General features: G+C 38.7%; 4 protein-coding genes across 5 annotated transcripts; 2 read left to right on the top strand and 2 right to left on the bottom strand.

The window, feature by feature from the left end:
• Positions 1–1,232: 1,232 nt before the first annotated feature.
• Positions 1,233–7,004, top strand: LOC111466870 (protein PHOSPHATE STARVATION RESPONSE 1-like). Its single transcript, XM_023111542.1, has 9 exons — positions 1,233–1,443; positions 2,892–2,952; positions 3,101–3,583; positions 3,673–3,841; positions 4,161–4,237; positions 4,335–4,374; positions 4,506–4,563; positions 5,549–5,618; positions 6,514–7,004. The coding sequence occupies exons 2-9, from the start codon at positions 2,923–2,925 to the stop codon at positions 6,787–6,789; spliced, it is 1,203 nt and encodes a 400-aa protein (XP_022967310.1). The 5' UTR covers positions 1,233–1,443; positions 2,892–2,922; the 3' UTR covers positions 6,790–7,004.
• An 884-nt stretch (positions 7,005–7,888) lies between these two features.
• On the bottom strand, positions 7,889–9,883 carry LOC111466848 (eisosome protein SEG2-like). Of its 2 annotated transcripts, none has more exons than XM_023111509.1 (3): positions 9,609–9,883; positions 9,252–9,340; positions 7,889–9,164 (listed from the first exon to the last, which is right to left on the bottom strand). In XM_023111509.1, exons 1-3 carry the CDS (start codon positions 9,696–9,698, stop codon positions 8,189–8,191), a joined length of 1,155 nt encoding a protein of 384 aa, XP_022967277.1. In that variant the 5' UTR covers positions 9,699–9,883; the 3' UTR covers positions 7,889–8,188. The 2 variants fall into 2 exon arrangements, with proteins under 2 accessions (XP_022967277.1, XP_022967278.1); XM_023111510.1 differs by having other exon boundaries at positions 7,889–9,158.
• Positions 9,884–10,707: 824 nt separating this feature from the next.
• Positions 10,708–13,874, top strand: LOC111466841 (heterogeneous nuclear ribonucleoprotein 1-like). Its single transcript, XM_023111495.1, has 2 exons — positions 10,708–11,092; positions 12,409–13,874. The coding sequence occupies exons 1-2, from the start codon at positions 10,871–10,873 to the stop codon at positions 13,492–13,494; spliced, it is 1,308 nt and encodes a 435-aa protein (XP_022967263.1). The 5' UTR covers positions 10,708–10,870; the 3' UTR covers positions 13,495–13,874.
• Positions 13,875–15,366: 1,492 nt separating this feature from the next.
• On the bottom strand, positions 15,367–21,777 carry LOC111466809 (BRCA1-associated RING domain protein 1). The gene is made up of 13 exons (XM_023111436.1): positions 21,610–21,777; positions 21,470–21,523; positions 21,311–21,381; positions 20,628–20,723; positions 20,029–20,297; positions 19,074–19,412; positions 18,845–18,945; positions 18,348–18,534; positions 18,126–18,229; positions 17,672–17,762; positions 17,170–17,335; positions 16,756–16,874; positions 15,367–15,894 (listed from the first exon to the last, which is right to left on the bottom strand). Exons 1-13 carry the CDS (start codon positions 21,717–21,719, stop codon positions 15,544–15,546), a joined length of 2,058 nt encoding a protein of 685 aa, XP_022967204.1. The 5' UTR covers positions 21,720–21,777; the 3' UTR covers positions 15,367–15,543.
• Positions 21,778–22,073: the final 296 nt, after the last annotated feature.

Genomic DNA, 22,073 nt, shown 5'->3' with positions numbered 1-22,073 from the left:
ATCACAGTGGAAGAACAGTTTGAGATGGAAAAACAGGACAGTTCAGTACAGTTATGATCTTCACAGCTACTCTCTTAACTTTGATGATGGCTTGCTTCATTGATCATCATGAAGAACGAGAAGAACAAGAAGAAGATTCTACTCTGTCTCTTCATTGCTAATGGTTTTTTGATGGGTTCTTCCATGAAAGAACAGCTTGAAATGGGTCTGTTTTGGTTTTTTCTTTGAGGCCTTGTAATTTGGGAGCTGGAGCTCATTTTTTGTTCATGTAATTAACTCTCATAAGAGGGGTTTTTTTGCATATACTCTGCCTTCCCTGTTTAATCAATTTTGTTTCGGAATGTTTCGTTCCCCTCTTCCGTCGAGGAAGGATCTCACAATCCGATTTTTTATAATACTGTTTTAGTCATTTACACATCGTTATAAGTGCTTTAGCCCATTATGTATCGTCGTCAATCTTACTATGAAGAGGTTTTCAAACCCATTTATAAATAATGTTTCGTTCTCCTCTCCAATCGACGTCAGATTTCACAATCCATCCCCTTAAGGGTCCAAGGTTCTTGTTGGCACACCGTTCAGTGTCTGGCTCTGATATCACTTGTAATAGTCCAAACCTATCGCTAACTGATATTGTTTACTTGAGCCCGTTATGTATCCCTAACAACCTCACGATTTTAGAACCTGTATGTTAAAGGAGAAGTTTCCACACCCGTATAAAGAATATTTCCACACCCTTTGATATCTATTTGTGACCGACCAATCCAACTTATTCCGGACCGTTAGAGTTGTGTTATGACGTCAATCGAGTTGGATTTGTTTTAAATAAATGATTCTTTTATGGATTGAGGTAGTTGATTTTTTTTTTTTTTTTTTTTTTTTTTTTTTTGACTGAAATACAATTATACACCTATATTTATCTTATTTATTTTATTTCATAATTTATTATTGTTATTCATTTTTTGATGTCTTCTAAATAATATTTTAATTATTTAGAAAATAAATTTTTAATAAATTTTAATTAAATATTTAAAAATAATAATTACACAAATAAAAAAGAAAATGCCACTAGGACAAAGAGCAGAAAAATGACAACATGAACAAACCCAGACGCAGCCTATTATCTTTCTTTTACACAGCCAACCATAACTCTTCAATGTACAAACCATTTGCCATATGGTTCAATTTAAAAGTCACGCGCCAAGAATGGCGCGTGCGATAATTTAGCTCAGCACATTTCAGAAATGCAATAACAACAAAGCGGAACCATGACGGTCATCGCCTCACCGTTGCCTCCATCGGCCGTGCCGGTGACGTATTTAAATCACCCGCCGGTGACACAAGTGCTCGAATCATTAGTGCGTTTTTCGGATTCTATTCCGAGTCTTTTTGTTCGAAGGGTTCCTTTTGTTTTCCGTTTCGAGAGGCTTTGTTTTCGGCTTTTGGGTAAGAAATTACAAATTATCCATTTGATTAGATAGTTATACGATTTTCTTTTCCATTTGCGGCTGATTGTTACTCGTTTTGGAATTCATCCATTTAGCTGCTTCAATCAAAGGTTTGTGTTCTTGTATCGCATAAGCAGTTCGATTGTACGTTCTTCTTCTCTCTGTATTGCTTTGAATAATTAGTCTTCAGGTTTTGATGTTAGATTAGTTTCCTTTGAAATTCTCGTTGATTTGAAGTTATAGAAATTTTATTAGAAGTGCTTTGATGCAGCTTAGATATGACGTCTTCTGCTGGTAAAGATGATCACTTATAATTGCCTTTATAGTTGTCTGAGTTGTGTAGAACCTCACAAAATGGTATTTGATGAGTATTTTGGGAAGGGTTTTACGATCCCCTTCCACTAGACTGAGTTCTTCAAGTAAAAAGTTGTTTTTGTTTGTTTGAGTAATCAAATGGTTAGTTTAACAGCTCAATCTCACCGCTAGCAGATATCGTTCTTTTTGGGTTTTCACTTCTAGGTTTTTCCTCGAGGTTTTAAAACGCGTCTACTATGGAATGTTTCTTTCTCCTCTCCAACCGATGTGAGATCTCACAATCCACCCCCCTTGGAGGCCCAGTTTCCTCGCTGGCACACTGTTTGGTGTTTGGCTCTGATACCATGTGTAGCCCAAGCCCACTGCTAGCAAATATTATCCTATTTGGGTTTTCCCTTCTAGGCTTCCACTCAAAGTTTTCGAACGCATCTGCTGGGGAGAAGTTTCCACACCCTTATAAGGAATGCTTCGTTCTCTTCTCTAACCAATATGAGATCTCATAATCCACCCCCTTAGGGGCCCAGCTTTCTCGCTGGCACACTGCTCAGTGTCTGGCTCTAATTCCATTTGTAACAGCTCAAACCTACTGGTAACAAATATTGTTCTCTTTAGGTTTCCCCTTCGGACTTCCCCTTAAGGTTTTAAAACGCGTCTACTAGGGAGAGGTTTCCACATCCTTATAAGGAATACTTCGTTCCCCTCTCCAACAGATATGAGATCTCACAATCCATCTCCCTTGAGGGCCCAACTTTCTCGTTGGCACCGCTTAATGTCTAGCTCTAATACCATTTGTAACAGCCCAAAGCCTAACACTAGTAGATATTGTCCTTTTTAGGTTTTCTCTTCAAGGTTTTAAAACGCGTCTATTAGGGAGAGGTTTCCATGCACTTGTAAGAAATACTTTGTTCCACTCTCCAACCGATATGAGATCTCACAGTTAAGTTCTTGGAAATTAGCTCCAAATCCAATCATCTAAACTCGGGTGATTGACGAGTCTTGTCTCATCTTGCCAGTGCAAACCCTTTTTATTTAACATGCATATGCTTTGGTTCATTTGAAGATTTTTCTTCGTTTCTTGAAATGTAATTTTGTTTCTCTGAAATCATTTGTACTTGTCTATTCCTTCTATAGATGTCAAATTTTGAAGATATTGGACTTAGAGATGAGCTTTAACTACTTAAATAAACTAAGGGTCAGTTATGTGCTACAATTGTTGCTGAAAATAGATGAAATTAGTTCCCTCGTCCAATTTCAAGTGCAAGGCAGCATAGTAGGCCATTAAGAGTGTCCTGCCCAATTGTTTGGAGGAGGTATATCCTAAGCTGCCTGATTCTCAACAGGTTTCAATGGAACGAGAGCTGGTATCGAGACGTTTTGTTCATTCCAGTCATTTACACTCTAGCAGTGGAGTGGCTGGCCACATATTTTCGTCTTCTCCGGGGTTTTCAACAGATCTCCATTATTCATCAGTTTCGTTTTACGAAAACCAATCTGATGCGCCTTTCGTTCCTGAGCCATCAGCTAATGGTGTACTGTTGAATTCTCATTCAGAACTTCTTTCATCAACAAACCATCCTACTGGTGAAAATGGCAATTCTTGGTGTTCGGATGCATTGCCGGGTTTTCGAGAAGCTCCTGAAAGTAACTCGGTTGGCGGTAGTCGTGTAGAGAACAATAGCTGCAGCTCTCTTATGGTATCAGAGGATTTTAGTAAAGAAAATGATTGGCAGGAATGGACGGATAGGCTAATAACTGATGATCCTTTGAGTTCTAATTGGAGTGACCTTCTAGTGGATGCTGATGTTGTAGATTTGGAACCGAAGGTTGGAGTCCTTTTTTTGACCATTTAACTGGTTCAATACTTCTAAGAGGCCCTTATAAATGGTTTGGTTTGGTCATGTTTATTCCTCAGATGGTGCACCAAGCACCTAACCCAGCAATACAAATGCAAGTGCAGCAATCTCGAGTTCAAAATCGACTTCCTTCTTCAAATGGAGCTCCCTCGAAGCTGCGAATGCGATGGACACCTGAACTTCATGATGCATTTGTAGAGGCTGTAAACAAACTTGGTGGTAGTGAAAGTGTGTATTGTTCTAACCTTACCTACTTCACGTCTTGTCTTGATAATGATTATTAGGGGTGTATATTCAACCTGACAACTCAGACCAACCCAACCCAAACTATAAGGATTAGGTTGGGTTGGATTAGCATTTCGGGTTGGGTTGGGTTGGGTTGGGTTGAGGGATTTTTTTGACACAACCCAAAAGTTTGGGTTCAGAAAAATGAACCCAACCCAACCCTTATAGTTTGGGTTGGGTTGGGTTGGTCCGGGTTGTCGGGTTGAACGTACACCCCTAATTATATCTAATATCTAATGGGTTCACTATTTTCACCTCTCAGGAGCTACTCCCAAGGGTGTTCTTAAGCTTATGCAAGTGGAGGGTTTGACAATCTATCATGTGAAAAGCCACTTGCAGGTATATAGAACGGCTAGAAATATAGAATGAATATGCATATCGAGCGTCTTTTATATTCGATACTCGTGTAATTGGCTTTACTGCTTCTTGGTTGCAGAAATATAGAACGGCTAGATACCAACCAGAATCATCAAAAGGTATTGAAAATACTTGTGATAAGGTTTACCCCTGTAATTAAGTACAATAGTTAGATCATGATGGCTCATATTATTTGATTTTGTTTGATATTTTGGTGTGAAAATTGCATGTATTTTCATTTTCACTGCAGGACCAATGGAGAAAAGCACCACCTCACTTGACGATATTTCATCTCTCGATCTGAAAACGTAAGTTATTATGAGTGTGTGAGATCTCACATCGGTTGGAGAGAGGAACGAAGCATTCTGTACAAGGGTGTGAAAACCTCTCCCTAGTAAACACATTTTAAAAACCTTAAGGAGAAGCCCAACAGGGAAAGCCCAAAGAGGACAATATCTGCTAGCGGTGGGCTTGGCCTGGTACATATGGTATCAGAGCCAGACACTGGGCAGTGTGCCAGCAAGGACATTGGGCCCCCAAGAGAGGTGGATTATGAGATCTCACATCGGTTGGGGAGAGGAACGGAGCATTCCTTACAAAGGTGTGGAAACCTCTCCCTAGCATACGCGTTTTAAAAACCTTAAGGGAAGCTCAATAGGGAAAACCCAAAGAGGACAATATCTGCTAGCGGTGGGCTTGGACTGTTACAAATGGTATCAGAGTCAGACACTAGGTAGTGTGCCAACGAGGACGCTGGGCCCCCAAGGGGGGGTGGATTGTGAGATCTCACATCGGTTGGAGGGGGGAACGAATCATTCCTTACAAGAGTGTGGAAACCTCTCCCTAGCAGACGCGTTATAAAAACCTTGAGGGAAAGCCCAACAGGGAAAGCCCAAAGAGGACAATATCAAATAGCGGTGGGCTTGGGCTGTTACAAATGATATCAGAGCCAGACACTTTGAGATGTGCCAACGAGGACGCTAGGCCCCCAAGGGGGGGTGAATTGTGAGATCTCACATCGGTTGGAAGGGGTACGAAGCATTCCTTACAAGGGTGTGGAAACCTCTCCCTAGCAGACGGTTTTAAAAACCTTGAGGGGAAGCTCAACAGGGAAACCCGAAAGAGAACAATATCCGCTAGCAGTAGGCTTGGGCTGTTACGTAGTGCATATGGGTATTTCTAACTCGTAGGAGATTAAACCATTCTAGTTGAAATACAGCCCTGAATTCTGCTTTGGTGGGGGGCATTGAAATGATGCTTGAATATGCCTATTAAAATATTTCTACTTAACAGGAGTATTGATATCACAGAGGCTCTACGGCTGCAGATGGAAGTTCAAAAAAAGTTACATGAACAACTCGAGGTATGTATCTATTTCTCATTAGTTAAAATAAAAGCTCAAGCTCTTTTCATTTGATTCATAGTGATATATGAGGACCCTCGACTATTTCAAATATTTTCGGTGCTCGTTGGTTTCACACATTAACTGATGATTGCTCTTGGGTCACATGACCATTCCTTCTTAAACAAAAATTCGATTTTAGTAATATTATTTTTGTCTTCCCTTCGATGTTAGTATCCAAGTTGAGAATGGATGATATCTATTCCTCGGCTTGAAGTCGAATGTTGAAGGAATGACCTTGATTAAGGGAAAATACGTGACAACCCAATCCCACCGCTAGTAAATACTGTCCGCTTTGGCCCGTTACGTATCGTTGTCAGCCTCACGGTTTTAAAACTACCAAGGAGAGGTTTTCATACCCTTTTAAGGAATGTTTCGTTCCCCTCTCCAACCAATGTGGGATTTCACAATCCACCCCCCTACGGGGCGCCAGTGTCTCCGCTGGCACACTGCTCAGTGCCTAGCTCTAATATAATTTGTAACAGCCCAAGCCCACCGCTAGTAAATATTGTCTAGTTTGTCTCGTTACTTATCGCAATTAGCCTCACAGTTTTAAAGCGTGTCTACTAGGGAGAGGTTTCCATACCCGTATTAAGGAATGCTCGTTCCCCTCTACAACCGATGTGGGATCTCACAAAATAGTTGACCTCCTTAATTTTCTGCCTTGGTACCTGGTATCTAGAGATTTATAGATTTACTTATGTAGTATCTATGGATTTATTTAGCTTTTTGTGTATTATAAAAGGAATATGTACCTCTCTGAAAATTAAGAGAAAATTCGAAGGTCTTTAGACCCTCGAGTACACTATTCCTCCATATCCTTGAGATAATTCCATTCTGGTTCACTGTTCGACAGATCCAACGAAATTTACAATTAAGAATAGAAGAACAGGGAAAGTACCTTCAAATGATGTTTGAAGAACAATGCAAGTCAAGCAATAACCTGACAAAGCCATCGGATAATCCCACACGATGCACCGATCCATCCGAAGCTGACTCGATATCCGAAAAGACTACTAACCTAGTAGAGGGGAAGCTATTAGCTTCTCATAGGGAAGTCCCGGAGAATCTCGAGCCTGATGTTTTTGAATCTCGCTCCGAGCTATCGAAACGCCAAAGGACAGATGAGTAGGCTGTGTTTTCTGTAAGGAGTTTCTGTCACCATTTGTGTAATTCTACAAAATCTCTTCTTAGTTTCTTATTTTGTAGCTTTGATAATTCAACTAAATTTTGCTTTACATGAGACTATGGAAAGCTCTAGACTCCCACTATAGCTTGAATCAACTTGTGCAATGTTCCACCAATGCTTGCAGGTATAATTCAACGTGAGGACATGATATTTGTTTGTTTGTGTTATGGCCCTGTTTCCTATGGCTGACAATATGAGTGTTGGTATTAGCTCGGGAATGGGTCTGTAGGATAGATTCTGTGAGATCTCACATTGGTTGGAGAGGACAACAAAGTATTCCTTATAAGAGTGTGAAACTTTTCCCTATCAGACGCATTTTAAAACTGACGATACGTAACGAGTCAAAGCGGACAATATCTGCTAGCAGTGGGCTTGAGCCATTACAAATGTTATCAAAGTCGGACACCGGGCAGTGTGTCAGCGGGGATGTTGGGCCCCCAAGGGGTGGATTGTGAGATCTCACATCGGTTGGAGAGGGGAACGAAGCATTCCTTATAAGGGTATGGAATCTGTAACAACCCTAGCACACCGCTAGCAGATATTGTCCTCTTTGGACTTTCCCTTCGGACTTCCCAAGGTTTTTAAAATGCGGCTAGGAGAGGTTTTCACACCCTTATAAATAATATTTCCTTCTCTTCCTCAACCGATGTGGGATCTCATTACCAAATATGTTTTAAAACATCTCCCTACCAAACGTGTTAAAACTATGAAACTAACAGTGATACATAACGAGCCAAAACGGACAATATCTGTTAGGAGTGGGCTTGAGTTGTTATAGGACCGAAATGACTTTCTAATTGTATTTAAAACAACTTAAAAAATCATTTTAAACAACTTAAAAAATCATTTTAAACGGGTCCTTAGTGCCATCTATTTATTCCTTGAATTTTCAAATTTTTCACAAAGTCATGTTATATATCGAAACTTCAAATTAAACTTAAAATTTTTCACAATAGATATGGAATTCAAATTTATTTTACAAAACAAAAATTCTCTAAAACATTCATAATATTTCATCAATTATCCTCTAAAACAGCCCAAATGAGAAGCAAGCGAATGAATGAATTAACTCAATCGAACAAAAGAGCATTGCAGAAATCAATTCAATCAAATTCACAAAACAATGAAAGAAAATCAATGGACAGATCCAAACTCTCCACCAAATATCTCATACACTTGTCTATCATACAATGGTGTAGTGTAAGCTGGTAAGCTTGCATTCATCGTCATCTATGGCGCGCTATCACCTCTCGGAACCTCGATTATCGATATCCATGGCACTGTCACCCTTCACAAATCAGTTTCTTTCTTCCACGACATCAATTGGAATTTGGTTTCACTCTTATTTCACGCACGTTTCTATGTAGTTACTGCTGTATGTGCCAACCGTCACAATGATTGGCATATCGCCGGGGGCGCTTCTATATGGTGATCTCCTCGGAGAAGGTGAAGTTGAAAACTGATTGAGCTCCTCCATGGTTAAAGCTCCCAAAACTGGTCTATCTTCTTGGCTTTTAGGTGAGTTTGATCCTTGTGACTCTGGTGTTGGAAGACCTAAAATGCCTGTGCTAGTCTTGATTGGAGGTGTAACTTCTGATGAACTCAACCAGTTTGAAAGGCTAGCATCAACAGCTATGTCTTGAGCTGAGTTCTTAGGTATGCAAGTTCTCGATTCGTAACAAAAAGATGATTTCCCGAAATGTGGCTCCGTCCCCAAACAACTCCAAGGAGCTCCATTTAGTGTCAAATTCTCTTTGTTCGACCGATGTATATCCTTAACTTTAACTGCCTTCCATTGTGAGATATTTTCCACAGGCTTCAACACAGAAGGAACACCTGCATTCCTATCTCGAGCAATCGGTCTCGCCCCGGTTTGAGGTTCAGTCTTTCCAGGACACCCACATACTGACAAACAGCTATCGACCTCGTCGACAAACACTTGAGAAGCAGAACTTCCATCTTCATCATCAGAGTAATTCTCATACTCTTCATCCTCATCATCATCATCACCATCGTCATCAGTGTCAACATGATCATGATCGAGATCACTTTCAGCATAATCCAATTCATCATCATCATCACTATCTCGACAATTCTGATACCTATGATTCGATGGGTAAGACGAAATGCTCGAAACAGTGGATCCATTTTCAGAGATAGATTTGCATTGGGGTATTTCAGCTAGGTCCTCCTCCTTGTTCCTCTCCTTTTCAAGAAAAGCATCATCTTCAACATGATCAAGCTCATATGTTCTTATATTGGAATCAAATGTTACTCTTTTTCTAGTACTCAGATTTAGTCTCTCCTCAGACCTGTTCCTACAACTCAAAACACAAAGACTTGAGAACCCTACAAGACACTAGAAGGAAAAACTTGTTCTCAAAGAGGGGGCGGGGGAGGCTCACCGAGATTTAAGAATCGGACTAATGGACCCAACAGAAGCACTGTCTAAGGTAGATGGTGAGGCCTGAACGGGCTGGGAGATAGCATTAGCCTACAGTAAAGTTTCGATCAATTTCAATCTCAATTTCATAGGAGGGATTTAGCTTCTCAGAGCTCTATTAAGCAAGAAAACTTCGAGAAATCAAACAAGTTCATACAACGATCAGTCAATTTAAACAGCCAAAACCAACACAAAATCGAAGCTAAAACAGATTAAACGAGCATATTGAAAATCTAAAACATCCCAACAAAAGAGAATCATCCAGCCGTTTCAATGAAATCAAATAAAATAAAATAAAAAAATCCAGAGATGAACTTACGGCTTGATCTCGTGGCGAAACCTTACGCCGCCTCCGCATCCGGCGTTTCCCGTCATTGGATGAGCGGAAACAAGCGATGAAACAGCCCATTGTTAGGGAAAAAATTCGTTCTCTCTCACTAAGAACAATGCTCCGATGACTCTGAAAGCCGATTCTGCTAATGGATTTTCATGATTTTCACAAACGCTTTCACCTAAAGATGAAATCGGATGAAGATGAGAGAGAGTGTGAGTAGGTTTATGAGTGAATCCAAAGTGGGGCAGGATGAAACGGTCAAGAAAATTTTTTGCTTTTTAAAATGTAACTTCCGTGGGGAAACGAGCGATTGAAAGACAGCCTGTAAATTGTCAGAAAAAAAAAAAAAAAAAAAAGGAAAATTTCCTTGGAAGCTTTTCAGGCGAACGTTTGGCTATGTTTCGTTGATTTCCAGCCGTTGGATTCTTTGGAGCACTGGGTCCCCATCCGTTGGATGTCTTTAAACTTTAATATAATACTAACTAGCTTTATTTTGAATGGCTTGTAAAAAATAATTTCTCCCAAAAATATTTTTAAATTTTCTACCTTCTTTTAATAATTTATTTCTTCAAAAATACTTTTTAAACCATTTCAAAAAAAAAAATGTAAAAATATTTTCAAACTTTTTAAAAGTAAAAAATACAGGTGTTTTAAAAATTTGTGGATAATCTATTGGAGGTGAATGGACAGCTTTCATATATATATACATATATGGTAATTATTATTTTTTTTTTTTTTATATATAAAGGTAAAAGGGTATTGATGTAATTTCATGAGTAGGGAGAATATATTTTAACTTTTATAAAAAGTTTAAAATGATAAAAAGAATGGAGTGAGAGAGGTTCGAACTCTCGACCTCAGAATAATTCAGAAGCTATATGAAATTTAAGAATATGCCAATTTTTTAAAAATGAAAAGAATGGGATGGGAGAGGTTCGAACTCTCGAACTCTTAAGTTATGAAATCTACACGCTAACCAACTGTGCCACCACCACAGTTGCTTATAAGGGAATTGTTTTAATTATACTATAGAAAAAATATATAATATTAATGAACCGACATCGTTTTCGAGGAACCCTAGCTCCAATTTCCCTCGTACTCTCGCGCTCATTTCCTTCCCTCCATTCTTCTTTCTCTCTCTCTTTCCCCGACTTTCTCGATCTCCCGGAGCTGACGACTGTAACTCCCAACTCATTGGCGACCGAGAAGTGGCCCCTAATTCCGGTGCTCTTTCAGGCAACGGAGACATGGACTCCGACGAGGGGAAGCTTTTCATCGGAGGAATAGCTTGGGACACCTCCGAGGAGAAGCTCAGAGAATATTTCTCCGAATTTGGCGAAGTTAACCAAGCTGTTATTATGCGCGACAAGACCACTGGCCGTCCCCGTGGATTCGGCTTTGTCGTCTTCTCTGATCCTTCCGTTCTTGATCAGGTTCTTCAGGATAAACACACCATCGATGGCCGCCAGGTTTTGCCCTCCTCTTCTGGAATTTCTATTTGCATTACTTAGGTTTTATATTTCCACGACGGTTTTGCTTTTTGTTGCCATCATTATGGGGATTTCGGGAATCATGTTCTTGTAGTGGTCGTGGACTGTTGATTACTTTAATTGAGGACCTCATTATTAACAGTGGTTCTGTAGTGAGACTTGCTCTCTGTCACCCTTTTATTTCATTAGTTCATAATTGGTTTACTGTTCTTGAGTCTGAGTGGTCCTGAACAGTAAGAAACCGGTCAGAATAGTTTGTTTGGTCGTTTGGTTATTTCGTTCTCTATACATACTACCTTCGTATTTCAACTGCAAGGGAAGTCGGAATTGCGAAATGCGGATCATTCTATAATTTGTACCCTTATCAATTGTGTAGTATTCTCCGGTCATTTGTTATCAAAGGATTTCCTGCGATTATTTCTCCTATGGAATGAGTCAATCATTCACTTCGGTGTCGTATTGAACAAAAATAGTGATATTGTTCCTCCATTGATCAAGAATTTTGATTTGGGAAGTATCGTGATCATCCAATAAGAGGGGTTTCAATTTTTTCAAATGAACGATTTGAAGACCTATTGATTCTAACAACTAATTACAGAGTTGATCATTCGGACCTTTCAATTCATAAATGTGGATCTCGGACCTATGAATTGGGATATTCCCCAAACTCACAAAGAATAAAGGAAGTGAGTTAGACAAAAAGAGAAGAAACTTGGACAAAAAGAAACGAAGTGACTTAGACTAAGGGGGCTGCACCAGTCGTTTCGTGAATACTTATTCAGTCGACATGTTGGTTCTGTGGCTTATCATTCGTTTGATACTGGAACTCAAGAACAGTATCCTGTCCGGCTGATATTGAATTGTACCAGATATTAGCTTCTTGTTTTTTAAACCAAAGGATAATGTATCACTACTTTGTAAAGGAACCTTTATGCATGAGAAGTTGATTAGCACATTACTTCCTGGTAAAGAATATAAGCGGCATACTAGTCTCATTGTTTTCTCAGGTTAAAAGTAATAATGAATTCTGTTAGTCTGTTTGCATTGCACTGTGTGCTAGTCAATTTATGTTTGAGATACGAGGACAGTGAGGAAAGAAATACATATCAACCTACAGTAAACACATTATGAGATGATTATTTAAAAAGGCTGTTGAAAATGTTGCAAAATTTTATATTTCCTAGCTTGCTATAACTGGTAAGGAGGATGGTCCGTGCGTACATTGAGTTGATATACTTTATTTGCATTTTTGCTGAGTCTTTTCAGCAATTTCAAGTTGTGCTTTGTTGACACAGGTGGAGGCGAAAAGGGCGTTATCAAGAGAAGAACAACAAACTTCCTCAAGAAGTGGGATTTATAACTCTGGCAGAAGTTCTGGAGGTAGTGGATATTTTAGGACCAAGAAAATATTTGTTGGAGGTCTCCCTTCCGCACTAACAGAAGATGGGTTTCGGCAGTATTTTGAAAGTTATGGTCAAGTAACTGATGTAGTGATAATGTATGACCAAAATACTCAAAGACCTCGTGGATTTGGTTTCATAACATTTGACAATGAAGATGCAGTTGATAGAGTACTTTATAAGAGCTTTCACGAACTGAATGGTAAACTTGTAGAGGTGAAACGGGCACTTCCTAAAGATGCAAATCCAGGAAGTGGTGGTCGTGGAGGCTATCAAAATTATGGTGCCTCTGGCACCAATGCTAACAACTTCGATGGTAGATCAGATGGCAATAGATATATGCAACCTCAGTCTACTGCTGGTGGTTTCCCCCCATATGCTGGATATAGTGTATCTAGTTATGGTTATGGAGGTCCAAATAGCGGTGTTCCTTATGGAAGTTATGGTAGTTACGGTGTTGGTATGTATGGTGGTGCTAATACTGGATTTGGTGGTCCAGCTGGGCCATTTGGAAATCCTAGTGCTGTCAATGCCGGTTATCTAAGTGGAGCACCGGGAGCCATGAAAAGTTCTTGGCCCAACCAAGGTCCCCGATATGGTGGTCCTGGCTATGGTGCCAGTCCAGGCTTTGGGGCTGGAGCTCCCTGGAGTGCTTCAGGTACTAGTGGACCTCCTGCTCCAAGGGGCCAATCTCCTAGCGGGGCTTCTGGGTATGGGAATCAGGGTTATTATGGTGGAAATGATGGTACTTACGGTGGATATGGAACCTCTGGTGGACGAGCTGCAAGCGGTCCAAATAGCAATGTTGGTTCTGGTCAAAGTGGAGAGCCACATGGCATGACTGGTGGATACATGGGGAGTGGCTATGGGGAAACTAATGGAAATTCAGGTTATTCTAGTGGTGGCTGGAGATCTGATGCTTCACAGACTCCTGGTGGTTATGGTGGTGGATATGGTGGCACTCAGTCCAGACATGGTTAACCCCACTCACCAAATATTTGCACATCTCATCCTTTTCCACGCTCAAGACATTATGCTTGATAGTAACAAATCCTGAGAATGGTTGGGTCCTCTTCATTCTCAGTGCTATCAGGCAGTGTAATTCTGTAGTTGAATATGTCCATCGCTTTCTAGCATTAGTAATATTTATTTTTAGGCTTGTTATCTTGAGGTTGCTTTTGTTGTGAGCATTTGGAAAATTGAAAACATTGACGCACTTCTTTTATGTTTTTCTTTCCCTTAATCTCATGTAGAAGCTAGAATAGTATCTATTTACTTTTCTTTCTCTATGTTGATGATGGGTGGTTATGAGGATATTCTATACACTGTTATTGTATTGCAAGTTTATTGTTTTTCATGGTAATTTGGGTATTATGTAGTGCTATCTCTTGTATGCATTCAGTGCTTGCTAAATACTGGGTTTCTGCAGTCCTTGGTTGATGTGGCTTTCTTATTGCAGTCAAGATAGAGGTAGGAGATGCTATCAGCTTCTTCCTGTTTTGGGGATTCTTTATAACTTTGTTTGTCTCCACGTTTTTTGAAAGCCATGTAAACAACGTTTGAGTTTCGAACTGTTGGTAAGCACGAGTTATTAAATGGGATTTTGACATGCACAGGAATTTCAGGTGGAGTTCTGGAGCTGCTGAGTGCATTGTTTAACAGACCTTTTATGCAGCTAAAGGACTAAGGTTTGGATATTCTTCCACTGCTCATCTCTGTTGTGGTATGTCACCTTGACATTCTTATGGGCATAATTAGGTCTTTTTCTTCGATTCTCTAATTTAACTTTCATGCCATTTTCTTCAATTTTTGGAATAGCTCCATAATGTTAGATTATTTAGGTAGTTAGCTGAGTTGCCTGACTTTGTAGAACCGAACTTAGTAACTTAGATGTCATCTTGATCAAGATAACTGACTTCTTCTCTGCCCTGTCCATAGGATCGATCAAAATCACAGTCGTATGACATAGAGATTTAGAATATTGCGACATACTTATTATTATTCTAGCCTCACCTTTGTATTGTCATCCTAACCTTTTATTTTTGCTTCAACATTGAATGTACGATCCCAGATTTAGTACAAATATCAGTGGTATAGCAAGTGCTTGGCAAGCTAGGGCAGTCAAATAACCGGCCTCACTTTCTTCCATCCCCTAGCTTCCAGCATCTATTTGCTTGGATGCTTTTGTACCTTTTTTTATTTCATTTGTAATCTAATGTCATTTACTGTTTCACCCATTAATTGACTAGAGAATTAAACTTTGTCGTTTTGGTTATAACTATTCTCTTAGTTCCGTTTACTTCTTTATAGTTGATAGTTGAGACTATTGTCATGGAAAAAAGAGTCTTTTCTGTCAAAGAAGCTTAACACAACCTATAGCATGCGTAAAGGCACTTGATCCGCATCTAAACTAAATTAAGGTAAGGCCTTTTTAACTGTTTTTCAGCGTTGCAATCCTTGATTGAAGTAACTGTTTGGCAGGCGTCCTTCCATATTGTGTGAAGTTGCCCAATGATTTCGTTTTGGAGTTTATTCTCTCATGCTGAGTCCGACATTTTGATTTTGGGAAAAATGTGTCAGCTATGTATGTTTTTTCATATGCATCGTTACATGGAAAAGTTGCATTTGCCATAACGAGGTTACAATGGATTCAGCTCAAGTCCACCATTAGAATGTTTTGTTATCCTTCCCAATAAGGGTGAATTATCAGATCCCACCTTGGTGAGGGGAAAACTCTCCAAATAGGTGCAGTTGTGGATTCAGTAGCATTGCAGATAAATCAGAGACAATCCAATCAAATCCCACCTTGGTGCGATGTGCTTCCTATTTATAGAATAAGCATATTTTTTTTGTGAATCCAAATCCAAAGCAGTGGGGATCTAAATAAAAAACCATTCAGATTTGCTTAAGTATGTACATGAGTCTACTACACAATGATTAAATTAATCATTTAAACATATTACTAAGACAGATTAAAATCATGGTTAGCAGCTTAAAAACATCACTAAGGAAGACAGATTAAAGGCATGGTTAGCAGCTGACAAAAGGTTGCAAGTTACCCGCTGCAATGGATTCCACAAGCCATGTATGACCAATGACTTGGGCTCCAACCTTAGCAGCTATTCCCTCAGCATCATTTAATCTTTGCCAGAGAATTGAAACCTCCTCCCCAACTTTGCATCCTCCAGGGGAGTCGAGATTATAAACGACTAGTACCTTTGGTGCAGACGCCTGGTCACTACTACAACTTGGTACTGCCAATTCTTCGTTCTCTAAAATGGTACCTCCTGCAGTTATAACCAAATCTTGAAGATCCTCCTCGTAAGCAGGTGGAAAGTCACTAGTAAAATAGAAACTTAAGCCAGTGAAGAGTTTGGGTGCCTGCAGAGATGGAAAATAATCCATTTATAAGTCATCAATTGGAATCATGAAGAGTACATAACTAAAGAATCACAACTCTCTCTCTACAAATGGTATGATATTGTCAACTTTGAGCCTAGGCCTATGGAGAACTCAAACAACCTCTCCTTAATCAAGACTTGACTCCTTTGGAGTCATTGAACAAATTATGCCCTTTATTCGACACTTGAGTCACTTTTAACTACACTTTGAAACTCACAACTTCTTTGTTCGACATTTAAAGATTCTATTGACATGACTAAATTAAGAGCATGACTCTAATATCATACTAAGAATCATGACTCTCCATAATGGTATGATATTGTCGTACTTTGAGCATAAACAAAAAATCTCCTACCAATGAAGATGTATTCCTTTCTTATAAATCCATGATCACTCCCTAAATTAGCCAATGTGAGACTTAGATGTATTTCTTTCTTATAAATTTATGATCAATCCCTAAATTAGCCAATGTGAGACTTCTCAACAATCCTCAACATTTCACCGTATGAGAATTATTAGGAGAGAGTACTAAATTGGCTAATTAAGAGAATAATTATGGTTTAATAAGTAAGGAATACATCACCATTAGTTTAATTATGGAGGATCGTGAGGTCTCCTGACCAAGTAAAAAAAAACAATAATAATAATAGCAATAAAGGCATCATCTGGCATCCGTCACAATCTAAGAATTGATATCTACCAGTTGTACCCGGAACTTATTCATCATATTATGCAAGACATCTATTAATTTAGCAGGAACATGACTGTATTCTACTAATGTTACAGTGAAAGTAAGAATTTAAACGCATTGCTCATCATGGATCCAATGAGTTAACTTACATTGTTTAAAACCCTCAGCCTGCCAGATTTGGGACCATCAATACACCCATAGTTGTCAAGAGCAATTTCATAAGGTTCCTCGTTCAAAGGACGCCGTTCTTTCATGCAAGCTTTTACCCCTAAACAATCCAAATTTCAAGTTGTCAGAAATGAATAAGATGTCAGAAACGAATAAAATTACCACTCAGCTCGACTATCAGATGCTATGTTCAGTAATGAATGGGCAACACGGATTTTTTTTTAACACCTTTTTATTGATGGATGAAAAAACAATATGTTCTAGAATATTAGTAATGATCAGTTCAACTCTCATCCAAATAAAATAGAACCCACAAAAGCAAAATCCTCGAACATTTTACCTCAAGGTCCTAATGCAGAATGCAGAAAAAAAAAATAATTAGAATTGTAACTTACAATCCATATTCAGAATCCATACTCCATTCAATATGCCCATAAGGACTTTATATGTCCGAGTACAAGCACCATTCTCAGATGTGGATGCAATAACATGAGTCACGTCTGGCTTCCAAAATTTGGACACAGTGGCACCAGATATTTTTGCAAACTTGATCAAAATATTCTGAGAAAATAGGCCTCATTAGATTATTGAGATGTATTGAAGAAACATGCATTAGGAAATGAAGCGGATGGGAAGAACCATTCAACCTTAATTATGACATGATTGCAAACATTTTTATCTCATAATTAACTGATAACTTTGATCTTCAATAGGTTTTGACGACTTCAGTATTACATTCTGAATGTAGTAGACACATTAATCAAATGATAGAAAGAAATGATGACAGTGCAACAAGGTATATGTGATGTACAAGCATTTAGAGGTTTTTAAGTAAAACCAATTTCATTAAAATGCATGTTAATTATAAGTTGAGTAATGCAGGCTAATCTAACTAACCCTTTCTTCAGCAGACAGAGCTGACCCACAAAACGCCCACTTTTTTACCCCATCTGGTGGAGATACCCAATTGTTTGAATCTTGCTGGTTCCTGAAAGAAAAAAAACATCAAACACCTCAAATTTATTGTTAGAAAGAACCTCTATCCAATGCAACTCTAACCAGAAAATTTTCCATCATGAAATATAAAATGAGAATTACATTTGCACGTTTCATATTTACTTGTTGAAATACAGGAAAAAAAGTCTTTAGATTCCTATTTTCATCTTGAGGATTAAATGAGAAGTATGCATGAGCTAATACCCTTTAAGAACCAGTCGCATTATTAAAGCATCGTGGAGCCAATATTAAAAAATTAATTTGGATATTGGAATCTTAACCAAGATCTTCCCAAGTCATTTTAAATAACCGCAAGTTGAGCCTTTCAAACTAACAGAAAAATAGAATATCTTACATTCGAAATGGAGAAGCCTGATTTCTCGGCATCCTCCTGGACTTGGACCTTTCATCTGGAAATCTTGCTGATGAATGCGAGGGGCACAGAAGAAGAAAATTATCCTGTAAAAGAACAAATAAATATATAGATAAACACACACACATGCACACATGCTACTGCTTTACCGAAGAAAACTAAGACCATGACAACTCTACAAAGTCCTAACTAGAGTGTATTTACCGTGTCCCAACGGCACTCCTCTATTTCAAGTGCACAAGGCACGTGATAGCTTTTCTGGCAAGACTTCGAATAACAACCCAGGGCTGCTCCTTTTAGCCCACATTTACTACACTTGAGCTTTGAACCCCTTGCCACTTCAGACTTCAAATTATGAACATCATCGCCTTGATAGTATGCCTGTGGTGCCCTGCATTCAAATCAGTATCTTATATCACCACAACTATAATAGATAAGACATAGCACTGCACTGTAACATTGTGCTATACAAACGGAAAAACAATCAACAAGGAATTGATCGAGCACACAAACATATTACAATTGCTAACATACAATTCCTTTAATAAAAACATTAACAAATCTAAAAAGTAAAAATAAAATTTTTAAAAAAAAGTACAAAACAAGACAACAACTGTATATTTTCAACCCCTACAAACTGGCACGTTGTTTGTATTGATTTCCCATTGCCACCTAGGGTATGTGAGATGGAGATAACATACCAATCAACGCAAAGCTTATGAGCATGTATGACATTTGGATTTTCTGCTTCAACTCCAACAACCAAACTGCCATTCAAATAATGCAGGACAGGTCCAGTATCCTGAAATTATTAGAAAACACAGAAAATTAACATAAAAGTACACATAACCCATTGCCACTTTTCCTTTACATGTTATAAAGCGAACAGAATGCAAGTAGCAAATAAATTAAGATTTTTAATATTAATACCTCTGTAACTTTAGAAGACTGACAAAATGCACATTTGGCATTTCTCACAATGGCATCTTCTGCATCATCAAGAGGCAGATTGCTAGCAATAGTAACTTGAGATTTTTGTTCCATTTCAGAATTTGAAGTCTCTGAATTTCCAAGTTCTGAAGCTGGAGGATGGGTTTGATCGACACTGCTTGAGCCTGACTTTAACTGGCCGTAATCCAACTTTTGTCTCTTGTGGTCCCTCAGGTGACCTTCCTCTTCAGAAACAGAACTCGTACACTTAGACAATTGCAGCTTCTTATCATCGGCATTAGCTATAACAGATCTCCTGTCTGAAGCATTTTTAGATCCCTACAAACGAGCACACATATCACTTAGGATAAGACTTGTTATAAAGATAAGGGAAATGGCACAAACACCCTCAAAGCAACAGTCAGCAATTATAGTTCTTAAACAAATAAAAACCAGAGTTTAGTATAAAAATAAGTGAACCACAAAGAAAGTCATTAATTCTAATTCATAAATCAGTAACTCTACCAGCTTAAAATGTCTAAAGATTAGTCCATTATTATATTATAGAGACATTCAACCAGAAGGACACTGGCTTACTACCCAAGTCACAGAGTTTGCATCACATCACCAGTAAGTGCTACAATTAATGTTTCTCTTTATCAATGTGAGGAAGCAATTCTAAGGAGAAAATTCATGGCACAGGATCTCTAGCAGTTCAAACAAAGGTATTTCATGTTATGGTGCATCTACATTTTCTTTTTTAACAGACATGGGTCATCTACATGATAAAAAGGCAAATAGCACTGTGTCAATAAGACCTCACTTAAGAGCTACAGATAGTTAACAAGCTTGTGATAATAGACGGCAGTATGCAGCTTCAATTTTTGCAGGAAAAGCAACAGAACAAGCAGAAAAAAGAAAGGGGTATGAGGAAATAGGGAGTGTCAAATCTCACATGACCACGGTACTCATCACTACTGTCATCTGACACCTTGCCATCACCAAACGGAGGAGGGCTTCCTGCTGATAACTGGTCTGTCTGACTCACAGGCGGCATTCTACAGTCTTCATGCCTCCCATAACTACCCTTTCTACTCTCAATATCGAGATTTTCACACTTACAATCAGCAGGCATGCTACATCCCTGAAACTCCTTGCAGTTGGGGCCAGCACGAGGGGTAGACTGAACAAAACGTGATTTCTCCACAGTTGCCCCAACGTCTACTGTAGTTAATTAAACACTCATAGCAGTTTAAAAAATTAACGATCTTCAGACCCATGAGATGTAGAAGAAAGCAATAAGGTAATAACTAAGAATGTGTGTTAAAATTTAACTTAAAAGTTGAAATAAATTGTTCCCAGCTTCCAAGAAAGTTAGCCCATTTCGAATATGTGAATTGTGATTTTAATTTACCATGTTACCAGTTAAAAAGGATAATTTCTTTAGCATCTTTGCCTTCCTTTTCTTTAGATTTGTTATTTTCTTGTTTCTGTTTTGGTTCTCTCCGTTTTTTCCTCAACTCAACATAAATGAGAAAGTTATGTAATTTGTACCAGCTGAGACTAGTTTAGACATATTAGTAGCAAATGTCGCATCCAGACTCCTGTAGATTGACACCATCTTGTCCATGAAAGGAGCAGGCCTCAGGTCTGCATAATGAAGCATACAACAAATGCATCATGATCACCACCCATAATCTTATCGGTCAAGAAAGGCAATGCTTAAATAGTGAGAAGTACATAGGCCTGGTTATAATATAGGAAAGCTAACTAATCCTCTAAGGAATAGGAAACAATAAAAGAAAAGAATTAGAAACATAAAATAAAAGCTTACTAATCCTACAGAGAATGGGAAAATAGTAAACAAAAGCTAACTAGTCCTCTAGAAAAAAGAAAAAAGAAAAAAAGAAATCTAATCCTCTAATGAATATGAAACATTGCTGGAAACAAGGTCAATTCACTTATTAAATGGGATTACGCCAATATTGCTTAATTTAAGGATATTCCTTGGACAGTTTCTATACTATTTTCTTTTTCTGGTAAACGTCATATATTCGGACAATGTAATCTTAACGAATGGAGAATCGGGGATAATTCATGACCACGCTACTCTTGAAAGATCATTAGTTGAAACAGAAATCGAGGTACACAAAAACACGCATCCAGAAACGAAGACGAACAAAAGTACAAATACAAGAAATGCCATTCAAAAAGATGCCTATGACACGAAATTCTACCTCGGTCGACAAATCCTGCTTTGCATAAAGGGCACTCTGATCCAATCTGTGACGCAAACGGCATGCAGCCCCTAAAACAAAGTGAAGAACGCATCTAGAACATGAAAAATCACTCGAACAAGAAAAACAAACTGACAAATAACAAAATCGGAATCATACTTGCAAAAGAGATGATCGCAAGGAAGCAGAACTGGTTCGTCAAAGAAGCTCAAGCTGTTAATTCATACGAAACATGAAACGAAAGAAAACTGTCAGTAACGAACAAGTAGCGGGAAAGAAGAACGGAGACGAAAACATACCAGAGAGGACATTTAAGCTCAAGTCCCATTTTCTGGAAATGAAGCACCCAAGGGTTCAAGAATCTGCTAGTATTAGCATTAGCACGAACATTGCTTGAAAAATCCGCCATTCTTGATCGGATTGAAGCTATCAAGAGAGAGAAATTAATGGAAGAAGTTCGTCCAGGTAGAAACTACTTCGGGCAGGAGAGAATAGCGAGATTTATGAGAAGTGGGGAATCTGGATTCTGTGACACGTGGACGGTTAGGATTCATTTTGAGTGAAAGTGGAAGCGCGGGTGATTATTTCGGGTGGCGGAACTGGAACATTTGAAATTCGCGCGTTTTTTTTTTTTCTCTTTCCCTCTCTTTCACCTTTTGCAAACTCCCGCCTTCGGCGGCGCTGATTATATCGTATCGCGGCACGATAAAATGGCAATTTGTCGAGGCCGTGGGTGAAAATTAAATTAGGGTTTTAAAACTTA

The sequence above is a fragment of the Cucurbita maxima genome, unplaced genomic scaffold, assembly GCF_002738345.1.
Source record: "Cucurbita maxima cultivar Rimu unplaced genomic scaffold, Cmax_1.0 Cma_Scf00032, whole genome shotgun sequence".
In the NCBI taxonomy this organism is placed as follows: domain Eukaryota; kingdom Viridiplantae; phylum Streptophyta; class Magnoliopsida; order Cucurbitales; family Cucurbitaceae; genus Cucurbita; species Cucurbita maxima.
Note: the sequence above shows the minus strand (reverse complement) of the source record. Positions and strands in the feature narration are given on the sequence as shown.